The sequence below is a fragment of the Emydura macquarii genome, unplaced genomic scaffold, assembly GCF_026122565.2.
Source record: "Emydura macquarii macquarii isolate MOO-44397 ecotype Brisbane River unplaced genomic scaffold, CSIRO-AGI_Emac_v2 contig_2768, whole genome shotgun sequence".
NCBI classification, from domain to species: Eukaryota; Metazoa; Chordata; order Testudines; family Chelidae; genus Emydura; species Emydura macquarii.
The window spans coordinates 52,787,921-52,810,980 of NW_027132905.1; the positions used below are offsets into that span (position 1 = coordinate 52,787,921).

A 23,060-nucleotide genomic window follows, 5' to 3' on the forward strand; every position below is an offset into this window, starting at 1 on the left:
CGGAAGCGGCTGGTTGCTGAGCAACGCGGCGTGTGTGTCCCGGCGCGGTGCGGTGCGGTGCGAAGCTGGGCCGGGCGGGAGGATGAACGTGCAGCCGCTGGTGCCGCTGGCGCTGCCCCGCGGTCGGACGCTGACCTGCGAGTTGTGCGGGGGGCCGGCCCAGCTACGCTGCGGGGCCTGCGGCGTCACCTACTACTGGTGAGCGTCCGGTGCCTTGTCTCGGCCCCGGGCCCGGCTCCGGGCCGTCCCTGCCCCGGCGCCCCGCCTCATCGCCCTGCTCCGGCGCCCTGCTCCAGCCCCCTGCTCACCTCCGTCCTCGTTCCCCCAGCCCAGGCCCCCCCCCATCTCTGCTCTCATTCCCCCCAACGCCCTGTGACAGCCCCCCGGGCCGCCTCTGCCCTCATCCCCTTTCTCCACCCCTTCCCAACACCCGGCCCCAGGCCCCCCGCAGGCTCCTTCCGTCCCCTCATCCCTTTGTTCCCAGCCCCACCCCACCCCACTTTCCCATACCCCTCCAGGAGCCGACTCTTTTCCGGGGGACTTTTCCTGCCTGAATCCATATCCCATTCTCCAGGACCCCCTGTCCAACCGCTGACCCCTCAGCTGCCCTGATCTCATCCCTTAGAACACTCTCCAGCCCTTCCCGTCCTGGGGACACCCCGGATCTAATTGCACATCTCACCCCAGGAGTGTTCCCCTTCCTTACACCCCTGAGGACAGTTCCAGCAAAGCGCTTCTCTCCCTGGAAACCCACCTTTGACACAGATATACCATAGTGGACTCCATTTGCTTAATGGAGACATGCCAATATCCAGGGGCTGGAAGCTGAAGTTAGACAAATTCAGACTGTGATGTAAATTTTTAGCCATGAGGGTAATTAACCATTGGAACAGTCTACCAATAGTTGTGATGGATTCTGTAGCGGTGGGAATGTTTAAATCAAAATTAGATGTTTTTCTAAAACATATGCTCTAGTTCAAACAAGAGGTCAGACTACATGATCATAATTGTCCCTTCTGGCCTTACAGTCTATGAATTAAAAGCATAATTTAAAGTCCTGAGCTAGACCTACAAACTCCCTAACAAACTGAACTCTGGCTGCCTCAGCAACTATCTCTTCTGTGACTTTTCAAGATGATCATACTACACAGAAGCAGTTCAGTAGGCGGAATGTCTGTTTAGACTACCAGACTGGTAGGCAGACCGGCCAGTGGCGAGACCACAGCTATGGAACTCTGCCAAAATGACATTTAAATTTACACCTCTGTATGGGGGAGTATGGAGCAAGGTGGATTGATTACAATCACTGATTTGAATCATGATTTAAGGCAGCAATCAGGAAACCTTGAATTAAATAATTGATTTTAATAGTGTATTGCATTTGTATTTTTTAGTTATTTTTGTAAAGAAAGATTGATTCTCATTGGCTGCTAACTGTTGCGACATGTTGATTTGCAATTAAAGACAGCCTATGCATTTAAAATGTTGCTTTTTGCTCATTGGGATCATATACTGTATTTATATACATTTATTTAAGATTCACTTCAGGTACTCAGATTTCCTAATTTTTACATTGTATTATGTTAGAAAATGGTGAATGATGCGTTTATTTATTAGATTATACTTGTGATTTATGTAAAGTTCTATTTGAATAGAAATGTAAATTCAATTAAAAATACACAATTTTTTTTGTCAAATAAAATGACTTAAGTGCTGGAAATGTAACAAAAATTATCAAAAAGTTTATCAAAACATGTTCTGCATTTAAAACTAACTGATTTATCAAACAAAGGAACAGTTATGTGTAGATAATGAATTGATCTGATCATTTCTGGTCACCATGTACTCAGGGGTGGTGGAACAATTTTTTTAGTGGGGGTGCTGAGAGCCATTGAACCAGACTCTAAACCCTAATGGAAACCACTTCAAGCCAGGGGGTGTGGCAGCACCTCCTGCACTCATAGTTCCAGCACCTATGCATGTCCTACAATATTTTAGAATTAGTAGATCCTCAGAGACCTAGTTTTTATTCAGAAATTGAAAGAAGAAAACAAGTTTTCCTACTTTTTCAACTCAGTCGGTGTCTCAACTTTGAATGAACTGAGCTAGTTGAATAGACTCAAATGAAGCAGATATTTTCTCTGTACCTGCAGAAGAGGCTACTGCTATCAAAAGCTGGTTTAGCACTTCAACAAACTCTGGTTCCAGATGCTTAGTCAGTGACTTCCATCAGTTCAGTGATTTGACTCTTTAAAACTTGGCAGCAAACGTACTGCTTAATACTATTGTTTGTATTTAATTTAAATGAATTTAATATATTACAGTAAAAGTTAAAGGGTCAATTTCAAATTTAATTTTAAAAATAGGTTTATTTTTAAAAAACCTGTATTTAACTTAAATAAAAAAATCCAATTTAAATTAAATTGAAAAAAAAAAATCATTTTTATCCACCCTAGTATGGTGAGAAAATACTATTTTTGTTGAACTCTGATACGTCTGAAAATATTTTCAGCACCAAGATCCTGACCCTGCAAATACTTAGGCGCATGCTTAACTTCAAGCAGCTGAGTTGTTTAATTTACTTTAGTGAAATACAAGTTAAAGGTAAGCACATGAATAAGTATTTGCATGCTTAATATTTTAATGGATATATATGAAAGAAGAGTAACTGTGGTTACGGCCATTTAATGGGTAGGGTAACGTGCTCACGGAAAGCTGAAGCAATTTGTCAGAGGGCATTGTGACCTAGTGGATAAGCCATGAGTCTGTTAAAAATATATATATATACAAAATGGATCAGTAACATAATATGAAGTCTCACCCTTTCTACCCATCAGGATTAACAACTAAATATTGTACCCTTCAAATCCATATCCTTCTTAATCCTCTGTCTTCTCAAAGGCCTATTCATTTTCCCAGGTTTAACAGTATTTCCTGAAGTCAACAGGTAAATGTTGTGTCAGACCAAGGAGGGAAGTGAATTCCAGAGGCTAGCACATCTCACTGAAAATACCCTGTTAAAATATTTCTCCATGTTAAATGAGGTGACTGCTATCTCAAATGCCAGAGAGTATGATGTGGTTTCACTTGAAAAGACAGACCATCTAGAATTTTGTAAGTTGAAATCTGTACCGTACCTAACAACTGAAAATGAATTGTAATCTAGTTTAAATCACAGAGTGTACTGACAAGGCACCTGTAAGCAATTGGGATCCCACATTCTGCATTAGGTGAAGTTTCCAAATATGAAGTGTGTTTTTTGTTTGTGTTTTTGAGTGCAGTTCTCTATAAAGTGCATCACACTGATACAAACTCAAGGTGTCAAAGGCATGGATCACTGTTGGTCTTTATATGAAAAGAAAAGGTTAGAAGCTTAAAACCAAGTGCAGATACCAAGCAATGTTCTTGGGCAATGAGGCTAACTGGGTGTCCAGAAACAGCTGGGGTTTGAAGAGAATTCATAGATTGTGAAGCTACATTACAAATGACAGGCAAATTCTCTTAATCAAAGGAGCTGAAATAACCTCTGCCAATTCTTGTTGCTTCCTCCAACCAATAAGCATCATTGCAGTCATTTGTAGGGTTTAGTAAGCTAGGTCTTGTCCATTCCTCTTCTTTAGGTGCTGAATATGTCATTTCACTTGGCTAGCTAATTTGGATGAGATGGAGGTCCGTGGGTGGGTGTCATTACATACTGAAAACATCAGAGCCCCCATTTTTTCACTAATCCTTCGAATGGCCTCCTTCTTCTGCCCCATGCCATCAATATGTCGTGATAAAGTGTGGGTATGAAGCTGGGGAAGGAGGCACAAATGAGCCAATAAATCATAGTTATGAACAAGGAATGATAATATCTCACCAGGCCACTTATGGAATGGTCAGTCTGCTGCGCAGTTTTCTTTCTTTATATTCTTCCACAGGTTCCAACTGCTTCCATAGGCAAACCAATAACATATGTCCATTTCCCTAATGAGAGAGGTATTTCCTAACAATTAATTGAAAGAGGTAATGGGCAGTCCATGACAAGGCTCTGCATTTCTAATTCCAGTCCAAAGATTAGATCTAGAATTCACTTATTAAGGGCATGTCTACACTACAAAATTAAGTTGACCTAAGTTAGGCTGACCTACAGCCACCACAGTAATTAAATTGGCTGTTCACGTCCACACTATCCTCCTGCCAGTGGTGCGCGTCCTCACCAGGAGCACTTGCACTGACTTAAGTGGGGCATTGTGGGGGGCTGACAGTTCGGGCTGTCAAAGGCAGCAACAGGTGATGTAAGCAATGCAGTGTCTACACAGACACTACATCAACCTAACTACATTGATCTAAGCACTATACATCTCGTGAAGGTGGAGTCATTAGGTCGGTGTAGTGGGCAACTTACACTGACGGGAGCAAGGTCGTGTAGATGCTTTCAGAGTTGGGTTGATGTAAGCCGCCTTACATCAATATAACTCCATAGTTTAGACCAGGCCTAATTTTTTGCTAAAGTTGAGCTAAGTTTGCTGCTCCCCATACCTTTCTGAACATGGAACTTCAGAACCCCAAACTCAAACATTTGAAACAATTAAGCTTTCCCCACATACTCCCCAAAAGAGCATTACTGTTAAAAACCGGGATGTGCACAGTTGAGGTGCTCATTCATACACAACACAACCTTTCGCTGCCCCTGTAGGGATGGCAATAGGCATTAGGAACATCGCAGTACCTTACCTCCTCCTAACAAGAAATGACATTCTCTCTGTATCCATGAGAACTCCAAATCAGGACTCCTATTCATGCAATGCAGCAGGACCATCAGCATGATCCTTCTAGTAGCATTGTTATGGGAAATAATCGTTGCTGATTGACAGAGATCACACTAGACGTGTTGAACTGCTTCTCCTTGTTCCCAGTTGCAGAATCACAATTAAGGATGCTAACAATGCAGTGGCAGGATTGCTTTCAGGTTTGGTGAATATTTTCCACTCGCTTTACATAGCGTTCATATGGAAAGCAGAGTTGAAATTATGTGCCATGTGACTCAGCACCTTAGCTGTGTTTTTCCTAGTTTTCTTAAGTTTGTGGTTTGTTTGGGTTTTTCCCTCACTAACGTTTTCTTTGGGGGTATGCAGGAAGACTTTAATTTAGCAGTTCCCATTTTCCCAACATTTGAGATTGGGATTTTGAAGTTCTATATTATGGGAGTGTACAGAGATCATGAGGCCCTGTTGCATAGCAGCAGCTTTTATTCCACCTTAACAAAGGTTTTGTAAGTGATTTCTGTAGAGGGCTCTAACATCTTATGTCAAGATGAGTTGGCAGAAGTGCTCTGCCTTCCTAATTTGGAATACAGTTGGGGGAACTAGATCCTGCCACTGTTACAGACTGATATTTGTTATGAGTAAGTATTCATTATTGGTGAAAATCCAGAAAATACAACTAGATATGCAGTAAAGATAAAAACAGCTTAAAAATATTCTCCCCCTTATTTTACCAGTGACATAGATCATCAAAAAGCTGACTGGGTTAGCATCCATGAGAAAATATGCCAGTTGTTGATTCCAATACGTACAACATTACCATTTTTCAATTCTGAAAAAGAAAGAAAACATGGCATGGAACAGCTTCTGCACAGGCAGGTATGTAAAAGAAAAAGAGAATATTACTTAAGAGAGATCTGTGAAAATAATTAGAATTTTCCTTTTATCTGTATGTGTTTAAGATATGGAAAACACCTAATTGATGTTTAATTAGGTGGTGTTTTTTGTTTTGTTTTTTGCTGTTGTAATTGAGGCATTTGGGTGCTTTAACAAAATTTAATAACAAAAATTACAACATTGATTAAATAAGACAATACACCCTAATACATATCATACTACTAGAGTAACCAATCAGATCAAAAGAGCCCTCCATCTGCCTTTCCTTTAAATAAAAAAATATTAAGATGATGATAGAATGACTCAAAAATAACATAGAAACAATAAAACAATTCTATCATGATGAATGTCAGTGTGCTGGATACTATATCTTATTTAATCTTTATTTATTATTTTGAAGTTGCTAATGTGCCAATCACTAGTATGCAGGTGGTTAGCCTATTACCATAAGCCTTCTTGAAAATATCCAGAGGATTGTTCTAAACAGTGTGGGCCCTCAATAGAAAAATCACTGCCTTTTCAAAATTATGGCTAGGATTTTCAAAGTATCTTAAAACAGGTAAGTGCCTAACTCCTATTGATTTTCAATGGGAATTGGGCAGCTTTTCTTATCCCCCATTGAAAATCCCCACCTGTATCTCAGCATGCTCAACAATTCCAGTTCCCCTGATCTCTGTTACCGTAAGGAGACACAGAATAGTCAGGTACTCTTTCAGGTATTGTGAACTAAACCTATATGATTTAGTTTTTCTGTGATTAAAGTAATACCTTGAAGTGCACTTGCTGACATGGTATTCAGATGGTAGCACATGTTCCACAAATGAGGCTATCATGTTCACCTACAGCTGTTATCTGCCAGTGGTTTTGAAAGATAACCCCAAATAAAGTGCATTAAAATAGTACATCCTAGAAGTCATGAGGGCAGGGGGTCACTATGACAAAGTCAGTGTGTATTTTTTTTTTTAAAAAAGGGTTTTCAACTTCTGTATATTTTGGAGATGGATAAAGGCACTCCTGAACATTGTCAAAATGTGGGTTTTGAAGTTTAGCTTATGATTAAAAACTAACCCCTAAGTTGTGCATTGTATGTATATACCTTGGGCAGACTCCATCAATGCACTGAAATGTCAAGGAAAGCAAGGTAAGGTGAGTGAAATAATATCAAGATTCTCTGCACATTTCCTCTGTTCAGCCAGCAATCCATGATCATATCTGGAATTAATTGACCAGGTCTTTTATAAAATTTGCAGTATAGCAAAGATATAATTCATATTATTGGGTACAATGATAATATTAATTTGCATCCTCATCATAACGGAGTCCTAGCCTTTTCTCTATAATGATTTCATATACCCATTATGCAACAGCTTTGAAAGCATTTATTATTTATTGCTCTTATAGCAATCAAAATTGTGCTGGGTGCTTTACAAAAGGCATAGACAGACATATCCTCTGGCAGCCCTTAAAGTGAGGTTCAACTACTTCCTAAAAAGAGGAGGCAGACCAGATCTTTGACTCTGAGCCAGGGTTTGGACTGAACGAAAGCCATGTATGGGTGGTATATGCCACCCTTACTTCTGCGCTGCTGCTGGTGGCGGTGCTGCCTTTAGAGCTGGGTGCCCAGCTCTGAAGGAAGCGCCACGGCTATTGGATGGGAAATTCATGTTGTTTGCGGTGCAGAAGGACTATTTTTTAAATCCTGCTCCCATCCCATCCCGCAATACCCACTCCCACGTGCTTCTGCATTGTTTGTTGAATTTTTATCCTGCTCTCGCTATTATGGCAGTGAGTGCTGCAGGACCAGTGGGATCCCAGTCCCACTGCAGGGCTCTAGACTGCACCACAGGAAGAGTCTACACAGGAGTTAAAGTTTTTAAATTAAATTTCTCTAATTTTCCTCATGGGCTTTGAGATTGAGGCTTTTGTCAAAACTAAAATAAAAATATTTTCTCAGGAATGGTACCATTTCCTGCCCTCTTTCCTAAGAAATGACAGACAGCAAGGAGAAGCAGAAGGGCAAATTAATGTTCCCCTTACTCTCGACTTCCCCTTCCTCGCACATATGCAAGATCTCCATTTGCCTGGTTTAGTAGTGCAGAGAACTCTCCACTGCCAGCGGATGCATAGACAAGGTCCATACTAAGTCAGTTGCGCAATCTGCAAGGAAGCTTCCTTCACTGAAATAAATCTCAGAAGAGCAGCATGGAACCAGAGATAATTTGTGTATTTTTTAAAATGCTTGACCTCCCTGAGCACAGGATCTCCCTATTTGCAAAAAGGCTTCAAAGGAATCCCTTGAATCATAGGAGAAAGCTGCATGTCCCCTTGACAACCAAAGGGAAGACCTTTCTGCTCCCAACCACTGTGTAGGTGAGCTCTGCATCAAGTTAGTTGAGAAGTCTATAGAACACTTACTCCCCAAACTATTTCCCTACAACATCCTTTTTTGTTATTTTCTGAACATTCCAACTATACTTCACATGCTCCTGAACTGTATATACATGATACATGAGAGCTAGAGCTTCAGCTGAGACATAGCAGAAAAAAATTCTGATTCTGCTTATCAAAATACCCTTTGGCCTAAGGGAAGGTGCACTACGCTGAGAGCTAGGAGATCACGAGTTTGTGTCATTTTTTTTTTGCATGGATTTTTGTTAATCTGTGTGTACAGCTTTTCATTACTCAGTAAGTCCTTATACCCTTCCTTAGTAGGCTGCAAGTATCATTTCTTTCATTTTCAGATGAAGTAATGGAGGAGCTGAGATTATACAAGGTTACTTCTGGTAGAGCTGGGAATAGAACCCATGTCTCTAATGTGACATACACAAGTCTCATCTATTTATAGATACAACTAAAATTACAATCACTTTTTGACATGAGTGGCTAGTCAAAGTTTAAGACCCTGGAGATGTTCCATTTAGAAGTGGAAATTGATAGTCTAGTATTTTCTTTGATGCAATCTTGTTTATTTACAAGGAATGTAAAAAGTCCTGTATCTCTGACGGCAGAAGGAACAAAGAACAAAAGGAGCAGTTTCTTAGCATACAGCCCCCAAGCCTCTTTAGCTAAAACCAGACCCAAAAATGTGCTCTCTAGGTTTTCTTGGGGTTACAACAATCTGTTTACAGGCTCCTGATTGGCTTTTTGCCTCTCCCTCTTTCTCTGTTCTTGTCTGTTCTCAGTTTCTGTGTGATCTCTCTTTTCACTCATGTGCACACACCTTCCTCCTCAAAACAATGCTCAGCCAGAAGCTCCTGGGCAGGGATATACATACCTTTTGTCTTAGGTGGGGTTTTATGCTTACAGTAGTGTTAATTGAAGGGTGAGTTCACACCTATCAATCTCAGTGGATTTTAACTCAACCCACAACAGGGTTTCCCATTTGTAACAGTTTATGTAGCTGTTGGTTGTACAAGTAGATGGTGTTTCTAATGGTGTACATTGATACAATATTTTCATTTTAGAAATAAGCATTCATTCTTTGCTCACTCCCATTCCATTGTACATTTTTCCCCTATAGAAACACTTAGTTGATCTTACTCACAAAGTGGCCCAGAAGTTTGTGTTTGAAGGAAGACATGAAGAAGCAATTCCTGCAGCTTTACATTCACTGCGTTTCAGCATTAATATTTGTGGCCCAGATTCAACTGAATTAGTGCCTGCTTATCTCATTTTAGCTGAGGCTAGCACTGGTAAGTTTTACTGAAGCAAATAATATCGATGATAAATCTAAAATAGTAATGTTGGTATGTCACAAATCCACAGGATTGGTGCTGCACCCCTAGGTTTGGAATACTCTCTTGAAGGAATCTCTTCAGGACTCCCAAGGGGTCTCTTTCTTCCTTCAGGGTAGGCTGTGTGGCCTCACTGTCTCCTACTACTGAACCTTCGGGGCATCAGCATGCATGCTTCACACCATGAGCTCTGTTCAGTGAGTCCGATTGAGACTGACTCCTGATAGAGACTTGTACTGTCTTCAAGGGTTAATGCACCTCAGCAAGCATTTTCAGTGACAAATGTTGTCAAAACAGTTGGGTTTATTAGTCAGTTGGAACACGGTATAGGAAGTTCCCAAGTTAGCATAGAGACATGAAGGGTAAAGCTTAGTCCAAGTCCATTCTGGTGAGCCCAGAGCCCAGCCAAACTATAGTTAACTCCATGTTTAGTCTCTCTCTCTCTCTCTCTCTCTGACCCCTTTGCCAATTCCCAGGTGAGAGTCCCCCAACTCTCCAGAAGCCAACTCTTATCCCCCACCTCACACCTTTCCAGTCCTTTGTTCTCGAGCTGGGGTCTTTGCTCACCTTGCCTACCGAGAGATGGGGAAATACATCTCCCAACAAAGAAAACAACAGAACACCACTGGCCATCACCTACAGCCCCCAGTTAAAATCTCTCCAACACATCATTAAGGATCTACAACCTATCCTAGCAGATGATCCCTCACTCACTCAAGCCGTGGGAGGCAGGCCTATCCTTGCTTACAGACAGCTCCCCCAACCTGAAGCATATACTCACCAGCAACCGTACACCATACAACAAGAACACTAACCCAGGAACCTATCTCTGCAACAAACCCCGTTGCCAGCTCTGCCCGCACATCGACTCTACTGACACTATCATAGGTCCTAACCACATCAGCCACACCATCAGGAGCTCATTCACCTGCACATCTACTAATGCCACATTAGTAGCCATCATGTGCCAGCAGTGCCCCGCTGCCATGTACATTGGCCAAACCAGACTGTCACTATGCAAAAGAATAAATGGACACAAATCAGACATAAAAAATGGTAACATCCATAAGCCAATAGGAGAGCACTTCAATCTCCCAGGACACTCTGTAGCTGACTTGAAAGTTGCCATACTTCAACAAAAAAACTTCAAAAACAGACTTCAGCAAGAAACTGCTGAGCTGGAACTCATATGCAAACTTGACACAATCAGACTGGGTCTGAACAGGGACTTGAAATGGTTCTCTCATTACAAGAAGTAATTGTCACTGTTCACACATTCTCACCTTCTAATCAACAGTTGTGAATAGGCCTCATCTACTCTAACTGATGGACTTTGCTAACACCTACCCTCCCCACTGTTGTTCCTTATCCTGGGATGTGTATATATACCCTCTATCTGTGGTTTCCACTTCATGCATCTGACAAAGTGGGTTGCAGCCCACGAAAGTTTATGTCCACAGAAAATTGTTAGTCTTTAAGGTGCTACAGGACTCTCGTTGTTTTTGCTGTATACAGACTAACACGGCTATCCTCTTGGAACATCTCCCTTTGGGTCACTCATTGCCAGGTGTCAATGTCTTGGTAATTGACTTTTCCATTGTTTTCTGGGATACTCCACTGATATGGGGCTGGCCTCAACCAGTCCTTTTTAATGATCCATTCAGGCTCAGACAGCTAGGTGACATTTCATACCTATGTCTCTTAGCCTGCCCTGAAAGCAAACAGTTCTCCTCCCCACCTCCATGTACCATGCAAAATATAGGGGAAACAGAGGCACACATAGAAGTCATAACAATATTACAGAAAATTCAGAGAGGGAAGAGGTTGACTTATGGGACCTGTGACCAATGTATGGGTTCAGATGTCCCAAGTGGCTGTCACAGATGCAAGTGAAAGGGGTGATATGAGTATTTAGTGGTGAGTGATTGTTTTGTAAGACATATGGGCAGTCTGTTATATTGTGCTATATGTGTTTATAGTTTATGTACATTTTAAAGTTTGTATGAATGCTCATAGTAATTAGGTGGGAGCTTACTTTAAATTGGAAGAAAATAAGCAAACACCCTCCAGATAAGTCCAGAGCTGGGAGCCAGTAGGTCCTGAGTTCTAGATGAATCTTTTCTACTGTGTGGTCTTAATAATTCTCTGTACTTTACAGACAATTAACATTGTCTGGCTTCTAGAGGAGTAACTGTGCAACCTTTACATTCCCTTTTCAGAACTTCTTTGTTTTTAATAGAGAAGATAAAAATTAAAATCCACAATCTGGAACCATTTGGCTAGATGCCACCCAAATATCCTTCCCAACACGTCTTATAAGATAGGCAATGACTGAGGCTAGAACTCATGTGAAGCCCTGACCTAAATTCATGCACATCTGTCTCATTTATTACATAACTTGCAAGCTGTGTCTAATCATTGTAGCCAAGTTAGAACCCATGCATATGCAGGACCACTTACCTTTACTCCAAGCATAGATACAAAGGGCTGAAAAATAGCAAGTAAGTGTCAGGCTGGAGGTTAGAAACTTGCTGCTTTGAAATAAATGTGGTGCTTTACTTGCAAAACCAAGCAGTCTCAGGATTGTATTAAATGGGGAGGAAAAAGAGCCTTGCTGGTAATACTGCCTTGGTAGAACACAAGCCATTCTCTGAAGCTTGCATGCCTTAGGCATTGTTGACTCTGATTTGCAGACATACTGAGAACCCATATTGCTCTCATTAGGTTCAGATGGAACACTGGATCCTTGGTCCTTAGTCTGAGGAGAGTCCAATCAGGAGTGAGGAGGAGAAATAGGGCTCATGTGAAAAATGTGACATCCCTGCAAACTACATTTCCTAGTCCAACTGTTTGAATGGCATAAAGAGCTATATTCTCTAAGCTTCTAAAATAATTGCTGACAATATTTGTCCTCTTTTTTTCTCTCTCTCTAAATATAATTTCAGGTCTTGGCCATCTTACCCAGGCAGAGGAATATCTCTCACAAGCTCAGTGGATTGTCCTCAAAATTTCTGATTGCAGTAAAGGCATTCAGTCTAAATTGCATCGTAATCTGGGTCTCCTCTATGCTGCTAAAGGAAATTTTGAAGAGTCTTTATATCACCTGGCTACTGATGTATGTAGAATAAAATACAGAAGTAGAAAAAAAATCCTATTAATTGTACACAGTAAATGCAGAAATTGTTAGGAAATCCCAAAAGACTCTTAGATTCTAGTACAGATTTCTGATACCATGCTAAGAAGCCCTTTTGAAAAACCTCTGTTAGATAGATACAACAGACAACACGTCAGTACTTATCCAAAGTTGTATTCTAGTAATTATCCTTATTTCCATACATTGCGTATTGTCTATGCTGTTTTTCTTTATAGAATTATTAAATAACACTCGTCAGCCTTTCTGTTTGGTTGAGATATACATTCCTACTGCAACCTTGTATAGTTGCCTATCATTAAATAAATAATAGTCCATTTTATATTTTCTGCTATCTTATTTCTTGATAATTTTTGTTAGACTATAATTGCGGTATTTATTACACTATTTAAACAACTGTTTCCATAATATTTTCCCCAGACATTTTTTACCACATGATAATTTGGGAGAGTAGTCGTGCAAACTTTAACTGGTTGTTCTCCGATGCCCCTCCTTAAGAGGAGATGTTGCTGCTATTTAATTTCCCAAGAGTGGTTGTCTTTGTTGTCGGTAGTGTGAGAAAGTTACTTACCTAATAACTGTAGTTCCCTGAGTAAATTGTCAGCACTGATCTGCCCTTACCCACCTTCCTTGTTCCTTCAGAGTGTATAGAGAGAATTCTGATTAAATAGAAAGTAACTGGAACAAGGTCAGGGCTGCTGCTCCTTATATAGGATCTGATCCAGTTCCTTCTAAAGACTCTCCATAGGCTTTATGGAAGCTGCATTGAGTCCATAATCTCAGGTCCAAACTTTCAGTATTGCAAGGGAGAATGCACACAGGCCTAGTGGTCACTGCTTTGCATGGGTTAGCCCTTTGCTGCTCCCGTGAGTGTGGATCTTGTTTTTATTAATTTCAAGGATATTGACTCAGATTTACCACTATATAGTACCTTGTGTGTATGCAGTGTTGTCATTTGCACTGGTGCAAAGTGGTGCACCCACTACTATCCTGATTTGACAGCATTTTACACCCACTTTGCACAGATGTAAATGAGGACACAAGGTGGCTAAAAATCAGAGCTAGTCCGTTATAAACTGCAGCCGTGTGTATTTAGTCTGTAAGCATAATGGGGAAGAGTCTCAGCTGTATCCAGTTTCCATTGGGCTTTCCAAACCTGTGGGCCTGTCAGGGAGTCAGTAATGGCCCTCTATTCTCTTCCTGTTCCCAGTGAACGCTAGAGCTTCCTGTGGGCTGCTCTAATCCTTGCCATCTTAAGACCCAAACAGCAGTCGCTAGCTACAGGGCAGCATGCTGTGACCATGTCCCCTCTCAGCCCCCCTTCAGGCTTTGCCATCTCCGTGCCTGCTAAGGACTCCACCAGGAGCATTCCTACCTAGGGACATGAAAGAGGAAGAAGGGAGAATCTGCATGGTTTTGGTGCAACATTTTAAACTTGGAATTAAATATTATTTTTGCATCTAATATTAGGTGGAAAATAGAAGAAATACATGCAATATTGCTAATCTTCAAATTAATGAAATTGTTCCCAAACTTATTTTGATGTGAATAATAAGTTTATATGATTACATGTTTTATATAAATTTCAGATTTACTTTGCCAGTTGTGCATTTGGAACTCATGACATTAATACATCTGGAGGTTATTTCCACATGGCTAATGTGTTCTTTCGTCAGAACAAAATGGACATTGCAGACTCACTATACACTGAGGTTAGTAGCACCAGTACATTTATCTGATATTTACAAGTTCTCTGGAGGTTATTCCCAATGAATTTGCAGTCGTTTTTCTTAAGGAGTAAGGTTATTATAAACTTTTATAATAATTTAAATACATTTTTAAATGTACAGGTTAGTATGTTGAGTCAGTATATCTTGCATTGCAAATCTATGCAGTTGTGATCCAAGATCACATCCCGCATATTGTTCAGTACAGTGGTCTACTTTTTTAAACAGTAAAAATGAAACTCAGTGGAAACGTTTTATAACCCAAGCTTTACAGCAACATTGAAGGTTGCACTGGTAACTTGCTGGAGGGTAAACTCTGCCTGTCCCCTATGACCAGATCCTGAGAGTCTACTTCCTTTCAAAAGTGCAGCTGTACCGCTAACAAACCCTGAACTCTAGTTGACTATGAGATGGTGAAGGGTTCTTAGTGAACTTTTTTCACAGCTTAACTGTAACCATCAAGGATGATAATCATTTAGATTGTTCCAGTATTTGCTGGCTTTAGAACTGTCTTTAAAAATGTCTTTAAACATCATACAGTCAAAGCAAAACAAATTGCTAACAGTTTGAGCGGCATGTGTTTATGGGGCCAAATCATGTTAATCCTGTATTTAAAATATATTCTTGAGATCACCTAGCCTCAAAAAAATTTTTAAACATGGAGTTAACACTGTTTATTCTGCATTGGTTTATGCAGCGCAGCCAAACCCTGCTGTAAAAAACACTTTTGCTACGAATACATTTGCATAGTAGTTAAAACAGTCCCACAGCTTGGGAAGATGGGCCTAATGAGCAGCATGGCCAGGGAAAACGGGCTTAAGAGTAAGAGGATGGAAATGAGCAAAGCTTAGGCTGAACATCTGAAAAAAAATGTATAGTGATGAGAACTGGTAGAACATGGAATAATCATGTAAGGAAGATGGTGGTTGCCCAGTCACTTGAACCATTTAAAACTGTACTGAGCAATGTATTGGAAAATGAGCAAAAGGAAAGGGCAAAACACATGCCTTTTTAAAGTATTGTATAATAATTCTTTAATGTTAATTCTCTTTCCTTCTCACCAGGTAACTGATATCTGGCATGCCCATTTCAGTAGACTGATTCAGATCCAATCACAAACTCTCATGTTTCCAGCAGAAACGAATATATTGTCTGAAGATGTGGAAATCAGTGAAGAACCTCTAAGTAAATCCAATTTTCAGTATTATCATTATTCATAGAACACAGAATAGGCTGAGGGGAAGGAGCCAAAGAAGATTCTCTAATCCTTTCCACGGTTTTTTATTTTTGTATGATTCTTATGAGGCTGATATTACTATAGACCAAATCCTGTGGGGTCTCTTTAAGCCATTAGCTTTAAGAAATTGAGATTTTAATGCCACTATCTTTCAGAAATTAGTTTGCATTGAAACATTTTCAGTTATTTACATTTTCTTATTTAAGTTGAAACCCACTAACGTGAAGTTTAAGCCTATCAAACTATGTGTATGGGCCCTTATCTCCTTAATCTGAACCCTATGAACAAGTATGTTTTGGTAGTGGGACATATTAATCTGTATAAGTCTCAGCACAGAGGTTGTGGAAGCCCCATCAGTTGGGGCATATAAATGAAGTGCTAGCCAATGTACTGCTTTACATGGAACAATCCTGCACTGATGGGAGACAGAGTAGATTCTGTATCTTATCTCTTCCATCTCCAGTGGCTATGATTCTGTGAATATCAGAGAGGACGGGATGATGTTTCACTGGGTGTTTGAGACATTACTTTCATTTATTATAAACTATTGCAAATATCTGACATTAAGAAGTTGCTGCATGTTGCCACTGTCTAATTATAGTAATTTAAGGTTCCAGAGGAGTAGCCGTGTTAGTCTCTATACAGCAAAAACAACGTGAGTTCTGTAGCACCTTAAAGGCTAACACATTTCTGCAGGCATAAGCTTTTGTGGGCTGCAACCCATGGAAGCTTATGCCCGCAGAAATTTGTTGGTCTTTAGGGTACTTCAGGACTCTTGTTTTTTTTAAGTAATGTAAGGCTTGCTGTTTCAAGACAGACAGTACTATGATGTGTATATAAATCAATAATATAGTGCAACCTTCTTAGAAATTGAAATATGTCTATTGACTTCTCATTGCATCCCCTGTGAGTAGCATAAAGTGAAATGAAAGCAGACAAAGCAGATTGTTTTAGTAGTACATTACCTTGTAGGATATCCATTCATCTTAAATGTTTCATTCTCAATGTAGATGAATCCCAGCAAGCTGAAGCAAGTCAAGTACTGAACGCAATATTAGATATCAGAGAACAGGCACCAATGCAACAACCAGCTAAAACCGCCAGTGTTGTACATGCTCTTGCAATGCTTCATTACTTGATCTTGGATTTACCAAAGGCAAGTTCGACCTGGTGATTGTTTTTGTTTTTAATTAAAGCACTATATTTTTGATTCATACAACAACATTAAGTGCACGAGCCCTTGCCTCGGTGAATGCATAATTCATGGAAAACAGTATTCTACTGCTTTCTAGCAAATAGAGCCATGTTCCAGTATTTTTTTTAAAATACCTAGGAAATTAAATTTAAAAAAAATACTATGTTAAAGCGATGTTAAAGTTTCAAAGCAAAGCACTCAAAAGTCAGGTCATGGCAAGTTAAAGTTCCTTATACAGCTTAAACTCTGTGCCCAATACAGTCTTAATTGCATGATCACATACAACTTTTCATCATGAATGTGCAGGTTGGATGTTGTGCAATGAATGAGAAAGCTTCTACATATAAATGCCTTATTCTGGGCCTTTTTTTTTTGTAGTTACCATTGTGTAAATATGGATTCAGTCCACTGAAGTCAGTGGGTTTAATTTGAACTTGCACTAGTGTATTTGAGAGGGTAGGATTAATATTTTCAAATGTGTCTAGTGGTGATTTGAGGTACCTCTATGTTTGGGCATCCATATTTTAATGGGGATTGATTTTTGGAATGTGCTGAGCACGGACCATCTGAAAAATCAGACTCCTTTAATTTGTCTTAAGTTGAGCATCCAAAATCAGCAGTCACCTGTGAAAATCTTGGCCTTTGTGCATGAGTGAGGCTGGGGTGCGTTACAGGTAAAGTTGGTGTGTTTTGTGCATCAGGATGAGGTCCTGTAGCAGTATATGATCCTGTTATTCAGGGTTGTGTCAGAATGTTTACAAACAAGAGGCCAGAGTTAAGGTTGCACCAGCTGAAAGTGATTAGAGATGGTAAGACTAACTTATGAACAGAGATGGAAACAACTGGGAATGTTTAGTTTGGAGAGGAGGCCACTCAGATGGTAGAGTTATGCAAAATAATAAATAGAGAGTGTAAATTGTGTACTCCTGTTCACCTTTTCTTGTAATACAAGAACAAAGGCTTTTTAAAGTGTTCGACTTAGTACTGCATGACATTTTGATTAAAAAATTTGCTTCATTTATACTGTATCGTGCTAATGTCCAATGGACAGAGAACCAGCTAACTGACAGATCCAAAAAAGAAGTTGTATTTAGGGAATCATAAAATTTGATTATGACACTGAGATTGGTGGAGTGGCAAACAATGAGGGCAGGGCAGTCACACAGCACAATCTTGGGGAGTTGGGCCTCTTCAAACAAAATGTATTTTAATACTGCCAAAGATGAGGTCATATAACTGGTTACAAAGAATGCCAGCTATATCTACAGACTGGGGGGCTGTGTCTTAGAAAGCAAGGACTCTGAAAGGGATTTAGGGGTCATAGTGGACAAGCAATTCAACATGAGCTCCCACTACAATGCTGTGGCAAAAAGGGTCAATGCAATCTTTGGATGATATAGTAGCATGGTTCGCCTCTGCATACAGCATTAATGACCCAATATTGGGTACAGTTCTGGGTATGTCAGATCTTTAAAAGGATGTTAAAAAAGTGGAGAGGGTGCAGAAAAGAGCCACAAAAATTATTGGAGAGCTGGAGAAAATGCCTTTACAGCGACTTAAAGAACTCAGTCTGTATAGATTGAGAAGTGTCTTAATTACTGTGTAAGTATCTTCATGGGAAGAAAATACCTGGTACTGATGGGTACTTCAGTTTAGCAGAGAAAGGCAGAACAAGAAGCAATAGCTGGCACATAAAGTTACACAAATTCAAATTAGAAATAAGGCACACATTTTTAACAGTGATTAAGCATTGGAACAAACTGTCAAAGGAAATTGTGGGTTCTCCATCTCACTTGATGTCTTCAAATCAAGACAGGCTGCCTTTCTGGAAGATGTGTTAGGCAAACACAAGTTATTGGGCTCAGTGCATGGGTGAAATGCTCTGGGCTGTGTTATATAGGAGGTCAGACTAGATGATCTGTTGGTTCTTTGTGACCTTAAAATGTATGAATCGATCAATCAAAGGCACACTCAATGAGACTGAAAGGCCACACATTTAAAGCTAAAAAAAGGAAAGGCTTTTTCACATAATGAAAGTCTGTGGAACTCATTGCCCCATGATAGTATTGAAGCCAAGAGCTCTGCAGAAAAATCAAAGACTGGACATGGATAAAGATAATAAGAACATCCACGGTTACATTGAAAGGGATTAGTAATGTTAACAATAATATATGAGCTACATTGTCCACTGATGGAAAGCAGCTCAACTCCATTGAAGTTGATGTAGATTTCCCTGTTTACCTCAGCAGAGGGTTTGGCCCTATGATTTTAGAAGGGATATAAACCGTCCTACTTCAGGGCATAAGCCATCCATTAACCAGTGGGATCATGAAGAAACTTCTCCTATCAGCACTTTATTCAATAGTTGCCCACTCGGGAGGGGGCTTCTTACAACTTCCTCTGAAGCAGCTTGTACTGGCTGAACGCTGAGACAGGATAATGGACTAGAAGGACCTTGGCTCTTACCCAGTGTAGCAATTCCTATGATCTTATCTGTATATTTTTACTACCCTCGTGAGAAAAGGCTGTGTATCTTTTTTAAATGTTGTTTCAGGCTCATGAATTCGGGATGAAAGCTTTTCTAATCGCCAAACAACTGCCAAGCCAAGATACATCAGAAGCTATTCATCGTCTGTTAAAACTGATTAAATCCAAATCTTTCTACATAAAATAGAGTCCAATTTCTTCACCTCTATTTCATTATGAGCTTCAGGTGCTTAGTTGTTAGTATCACCTGTCTAGAAAACATTCTCTGTATATATGTTTGGTTTTATTAAAATTACACTTCATGCCAGTTTTAGTTTATTCCTGTATAGTGGCCAATTTGATTTTATATGGTTAGTGGTAACAGATAACAATATAGTAGGGCAGGAAATGAGAACACAACTATAAAATACCCGACACTATAAACAAGCACAATATGCTATCATTTCTCGATACTGTCCCTCTGAAATGCTCTTAGTACAGATGAGACATTTGAAGAAAAAAAAAAACAAGGACACAACAATTTATAGCTTTCAAAATGTGCTCAAGCAAACTGTTTTGAGGAGGTGTCTGAAGAGCTTGTGGTCTGGACACAGGGAGGGGAAAGATTGCCAGGATTACTGCCAGATTGCATCCCTTATACAGAGCAGTGCTGGGGAAATGCCTTCCAGTCTGTCTCACTATTAATAGCTCCAGCAGCACTCACTTAGGCCTGATCTACATTAAAACGTTAAGTCAATCCAGCTACATCGCTCAGGGGTGTGAAAAATCTACACCTCTGAGTACTGTAGTTAAGCAGATATAACCACTAGTGTAGACAGGACCAGGCTGATGGAAGACTTCTTCATTGACCTAGCTACCTTCTCTTGGGGAGGTGGATTTCCTACACAGACAAGAGAACCCCTCCTGTTGGCAGAGATAATGTCTGCACTGAAGCGGTACAGCAATGCCACAGTAGCATTTCAAATGTAGACCAGCCCTCAGCCATCCAATGATGCATGTTCCCTCACCAGCTTCCCTCCTGTGTGTGACTCTCAGGTAGCAGGAAAAGGGAGTCAAGGAGAGCCTTGATTCAGCAAAGCACCTAAGCATGTGATTTAGGCCTTGTCTACACCACACAGCTGTCAACGAGTCAGCTTTCATTGACAAAACAGGTGTACACATAGAAATGATCCTCCCGCCAATATAACTCCCCTCCTTCATCAACAAAATAAAACCCCCTCGACGAGTGACAGAGCGACGCAGCATCAGTGTAGACACTGCGCTTGGTTATGTCGCCCTAATTAGCCTCCAGGAGATGGCCCATAATGCCCATCATGACCGCTCTGGTCAGCAGTTTGAACTCTGCTGCCCTGAAGGGACCCAGGTATGCACCCCTTTCCTGTTTAAAAGCCCAGGAATTTTTTTTAATTCCTCTTCCTGTTTGCTCAGCCTACACAGTTCACACAGCAGCTTCCCAACTGACCATGCTGGCTTTACGCACCAGACAGACAGACAGACAGACAGACATTCTCCCACATGCAGCACACCAGAGCTGTTGGATCGGCTGAGTCTATGGGGAGAGGAGGCTCTGCAGTCACAGCTTTGCACCAGCTGTAAGAATTTTGATACCTACAGGCTGATTGCAAGTGGCATGCACAAGAAGGGTGCAAAAGGGATACCCAGCAGTGTTGTGCTAAAATCAAGGAGCTGAGGCAGGTGTACCAGAAGGCAAGGGAAGCCAACCATTGCTCTGGTGTAGCACTGAAGACATGCTGCTTCTATAAGGAGCTGCACGCCATCCTCGGTGGTGACCCCACTGCCAAGAGCCCCATGGATACTTCGGGGGACTGGAGGCAGCAGCTGGCAGACTCAACCCAGATGAGGAAATGATGGATAAGGAAGTGGAGTGACATGATGATGTGGCGCACATGGCAAGTCATTCGGTGGCGCAATGAGTCAGGACCTCTTTTCCACTCCGGAGGGTCTAGGTAGCCAGTCCCAGCACTCAGGGTCTGGTGTACATGATGCAGGAGAGGGGAGCTCTGGTAAGGCTAATTTTGCTTTGATGCTGCACGGTGAGAGGCGATTGAGCTCTCATGTTCTTTGTAATGTGGTACAGGAGGGATAAGGGACAGAACTTAAGAACAGAGCCTGTCCATCTACGCAGTGTGACCATGGTAGAAAACTTTGTTAATGTACACAGGGATGTCCCAGGAATCTTCCATGGAGATCTCTAGGAAACTGTCCTCTAGGTATTCTGCAATCCTCTGCCGAAGGCTCCTTAGGAGAGCTGCCTTGTTTCTCCGCCCATGCTGTAGGAAACTGTCCCAGCAACCAAGAATTATTTCTGCAGGGACCAGAGTGACACACAGGCAAGCAGCATATGGTGCCGGCCTGAATCCACACACCTGCAGGAGATGCATCCTTGGTTATGCTTAGGAGTGAAATATTGGGTTCAATTGCCCTAACCTGTGGAAAAGGGTACCAATATTCACAATAGGCTTCCTAGCTGCTTATAGTAACCCCCTGGCAAACCCCCCTTTGTCCCTTCTTGCCCAGTCCCCCTTGCCACCCTCTCCCCGTGAACTCACCATATTTGGGCCTCGTGCTGACCTGTTAACTGGCCAAGAGACAGTGAGAAATAGGTGTGTAACTTTTGTGATTCACGGCTGTGAGAGCGCTCACAGTACTGTGGCGGTTCACTGTTTTACGTTGTCTTCTGCAAACGTGCCCTTGAAGACCCATTCCTCCACACCGGCAGAGCACCTCCAACAGATAAGGCGCAGACCCAGGAGGAATAACGAGGCTATGTTTTGCAAAGTACTGCAGTCAAGAGATGCAGCACGTAATGAAACAAGAGCATGGAGGGAGACAATCAATCAATGAGAGAGACAGGCTGGATCGCCAGGAAAGGACACTGAGCAGGTGAGCAAGACCCACTAGTCAAACATCCAGGAAAGAATTTTCTGTAGTAACGCTGAGTCCTCCCCATCTAGTGTCCGCTGACTGGCCACTGGAGATATTTGATGCTAGCAGTCACAGAGTGGCTACGTGCCATTGTCTCATCATACCATCTCTTCCATAAATGTATCAAGCTCAGTCTTGAAGCCAGTTAGGTTTTTCCCTGCACGGCTTTATTTGGAAGGCATTTCCAGAACTTCACTCTCCTGATGGTTAGCAACCTTCATCTAATTTCAAGCCTAAACTTATTGATGACCAGTTCATATTCATTTGTTCTTGTGTCCACATTGGTGCTGAACTTAAATAACTCCTCTCTATCCCTGATATTTATCCTTCTGATATATTTATAGAGAGCAATCATATCGCGCCATACCCTTCATTTGATTAGGTTAATCAAACCAAGTGCTTTAAGTGTCCTCTCATAAGGTAGATTCAGGAAAGATGGACAAATTGGAGAAAGTCCAGACAAGAGCAACAAACATCATGAAAGGTCTAGAAAACATGACCTACAAGAATAGATCATAAAGACTGGATTTCTTTCAACTGGAGAAGAGAAGATTGAGGGGCACATAATACCAGTCTTCTAGTATGTAACAGGTTGTTATAAAGAGGAGTGTGATACATTTTTCTCCTTATCCACAGAGGACAAGACAAGAAGTATTGGGCTTAACTTGCAGCAAGGGAGATTTAGGTTAGACATTAGGAAAAGCTACCTAATGATAAGGGTAGTTGAGCACTGGAACGAATACACAGGGAGGTTGTGCAATCTCTGTCAATGGAGGTTTTTAAGAACAGGTTAGACAAACAGCTGTCTGGGATGGTCTAGCTAATACCTAGTCCCGCCTCAATGCACAGGAATGGACTAGACGACCTATCGAGGTCCGATCCAGTACTACATTGCTATGGGTCTATGATTGTGAGGATGGAGAAAGGAAAGGGAAGCTAAA

At 41.1% G+C, this 23,060-nt stretch overlaps 1 protein-coding gene across 1 annotated transcript; it reads left to right on the forward strand.

Moving 5' to 3' along the window:
- The first annotated feature begins 9 nt into the window (after window positions 1-9).
- Window positions 10-19,480, forward strand: ZMYND12 (zinc finger MYND-type containing 12). Its single transcript, XM_067566318.1, has 8 exons — window positions 10-198; window positions 5,483-5,624; window positions 9,163-9,334; window positions 12,322-12,491; window positions 14,117-14,239; window positions 15,319-15,439; window positions 16,502-16,647; window positions 19,241-19,480. The coding sequence occupies exons 1-8, from the start codon at window positions 83-85 to the stop codon at window positions 19,358-19,360; spliced, it is 1,110 nt and encodes a 369-aa protein (XP_067422419.1). The 5' UTR covers window positions 10-82; the 3' UTR covers window positions 19,361-19,480.
- The last annotated feature ends 3,580 nt before the right edge of the window (window positions 19,481-23,060 follow it).

Excerpts from the sequence above, each read along its gene's own strand:
- ZMYND12 (XM_067566318.1), top strand. The coding sequence starts at position 83 with ATGAACGTGCAGCCGCTGGTGCCGCTGGCGCTGCCCCGCGGTCGGACG. Across the intron at positions 199-5,482 it reads TGCGGCGTCACCTACTACTG|TGACATAGATCATCAAAAAG; the intron begins GTGAGCGTCCGG and ends TTATTTTACCAG. Across the intron at positions 16,648-19,240 it reads TGATCTTGGATTTACCAAAG|GCTCATGAATTCGGGATGAA; the intron begins GCAAGTTCGACC and ends ATGTTGTTTCAG.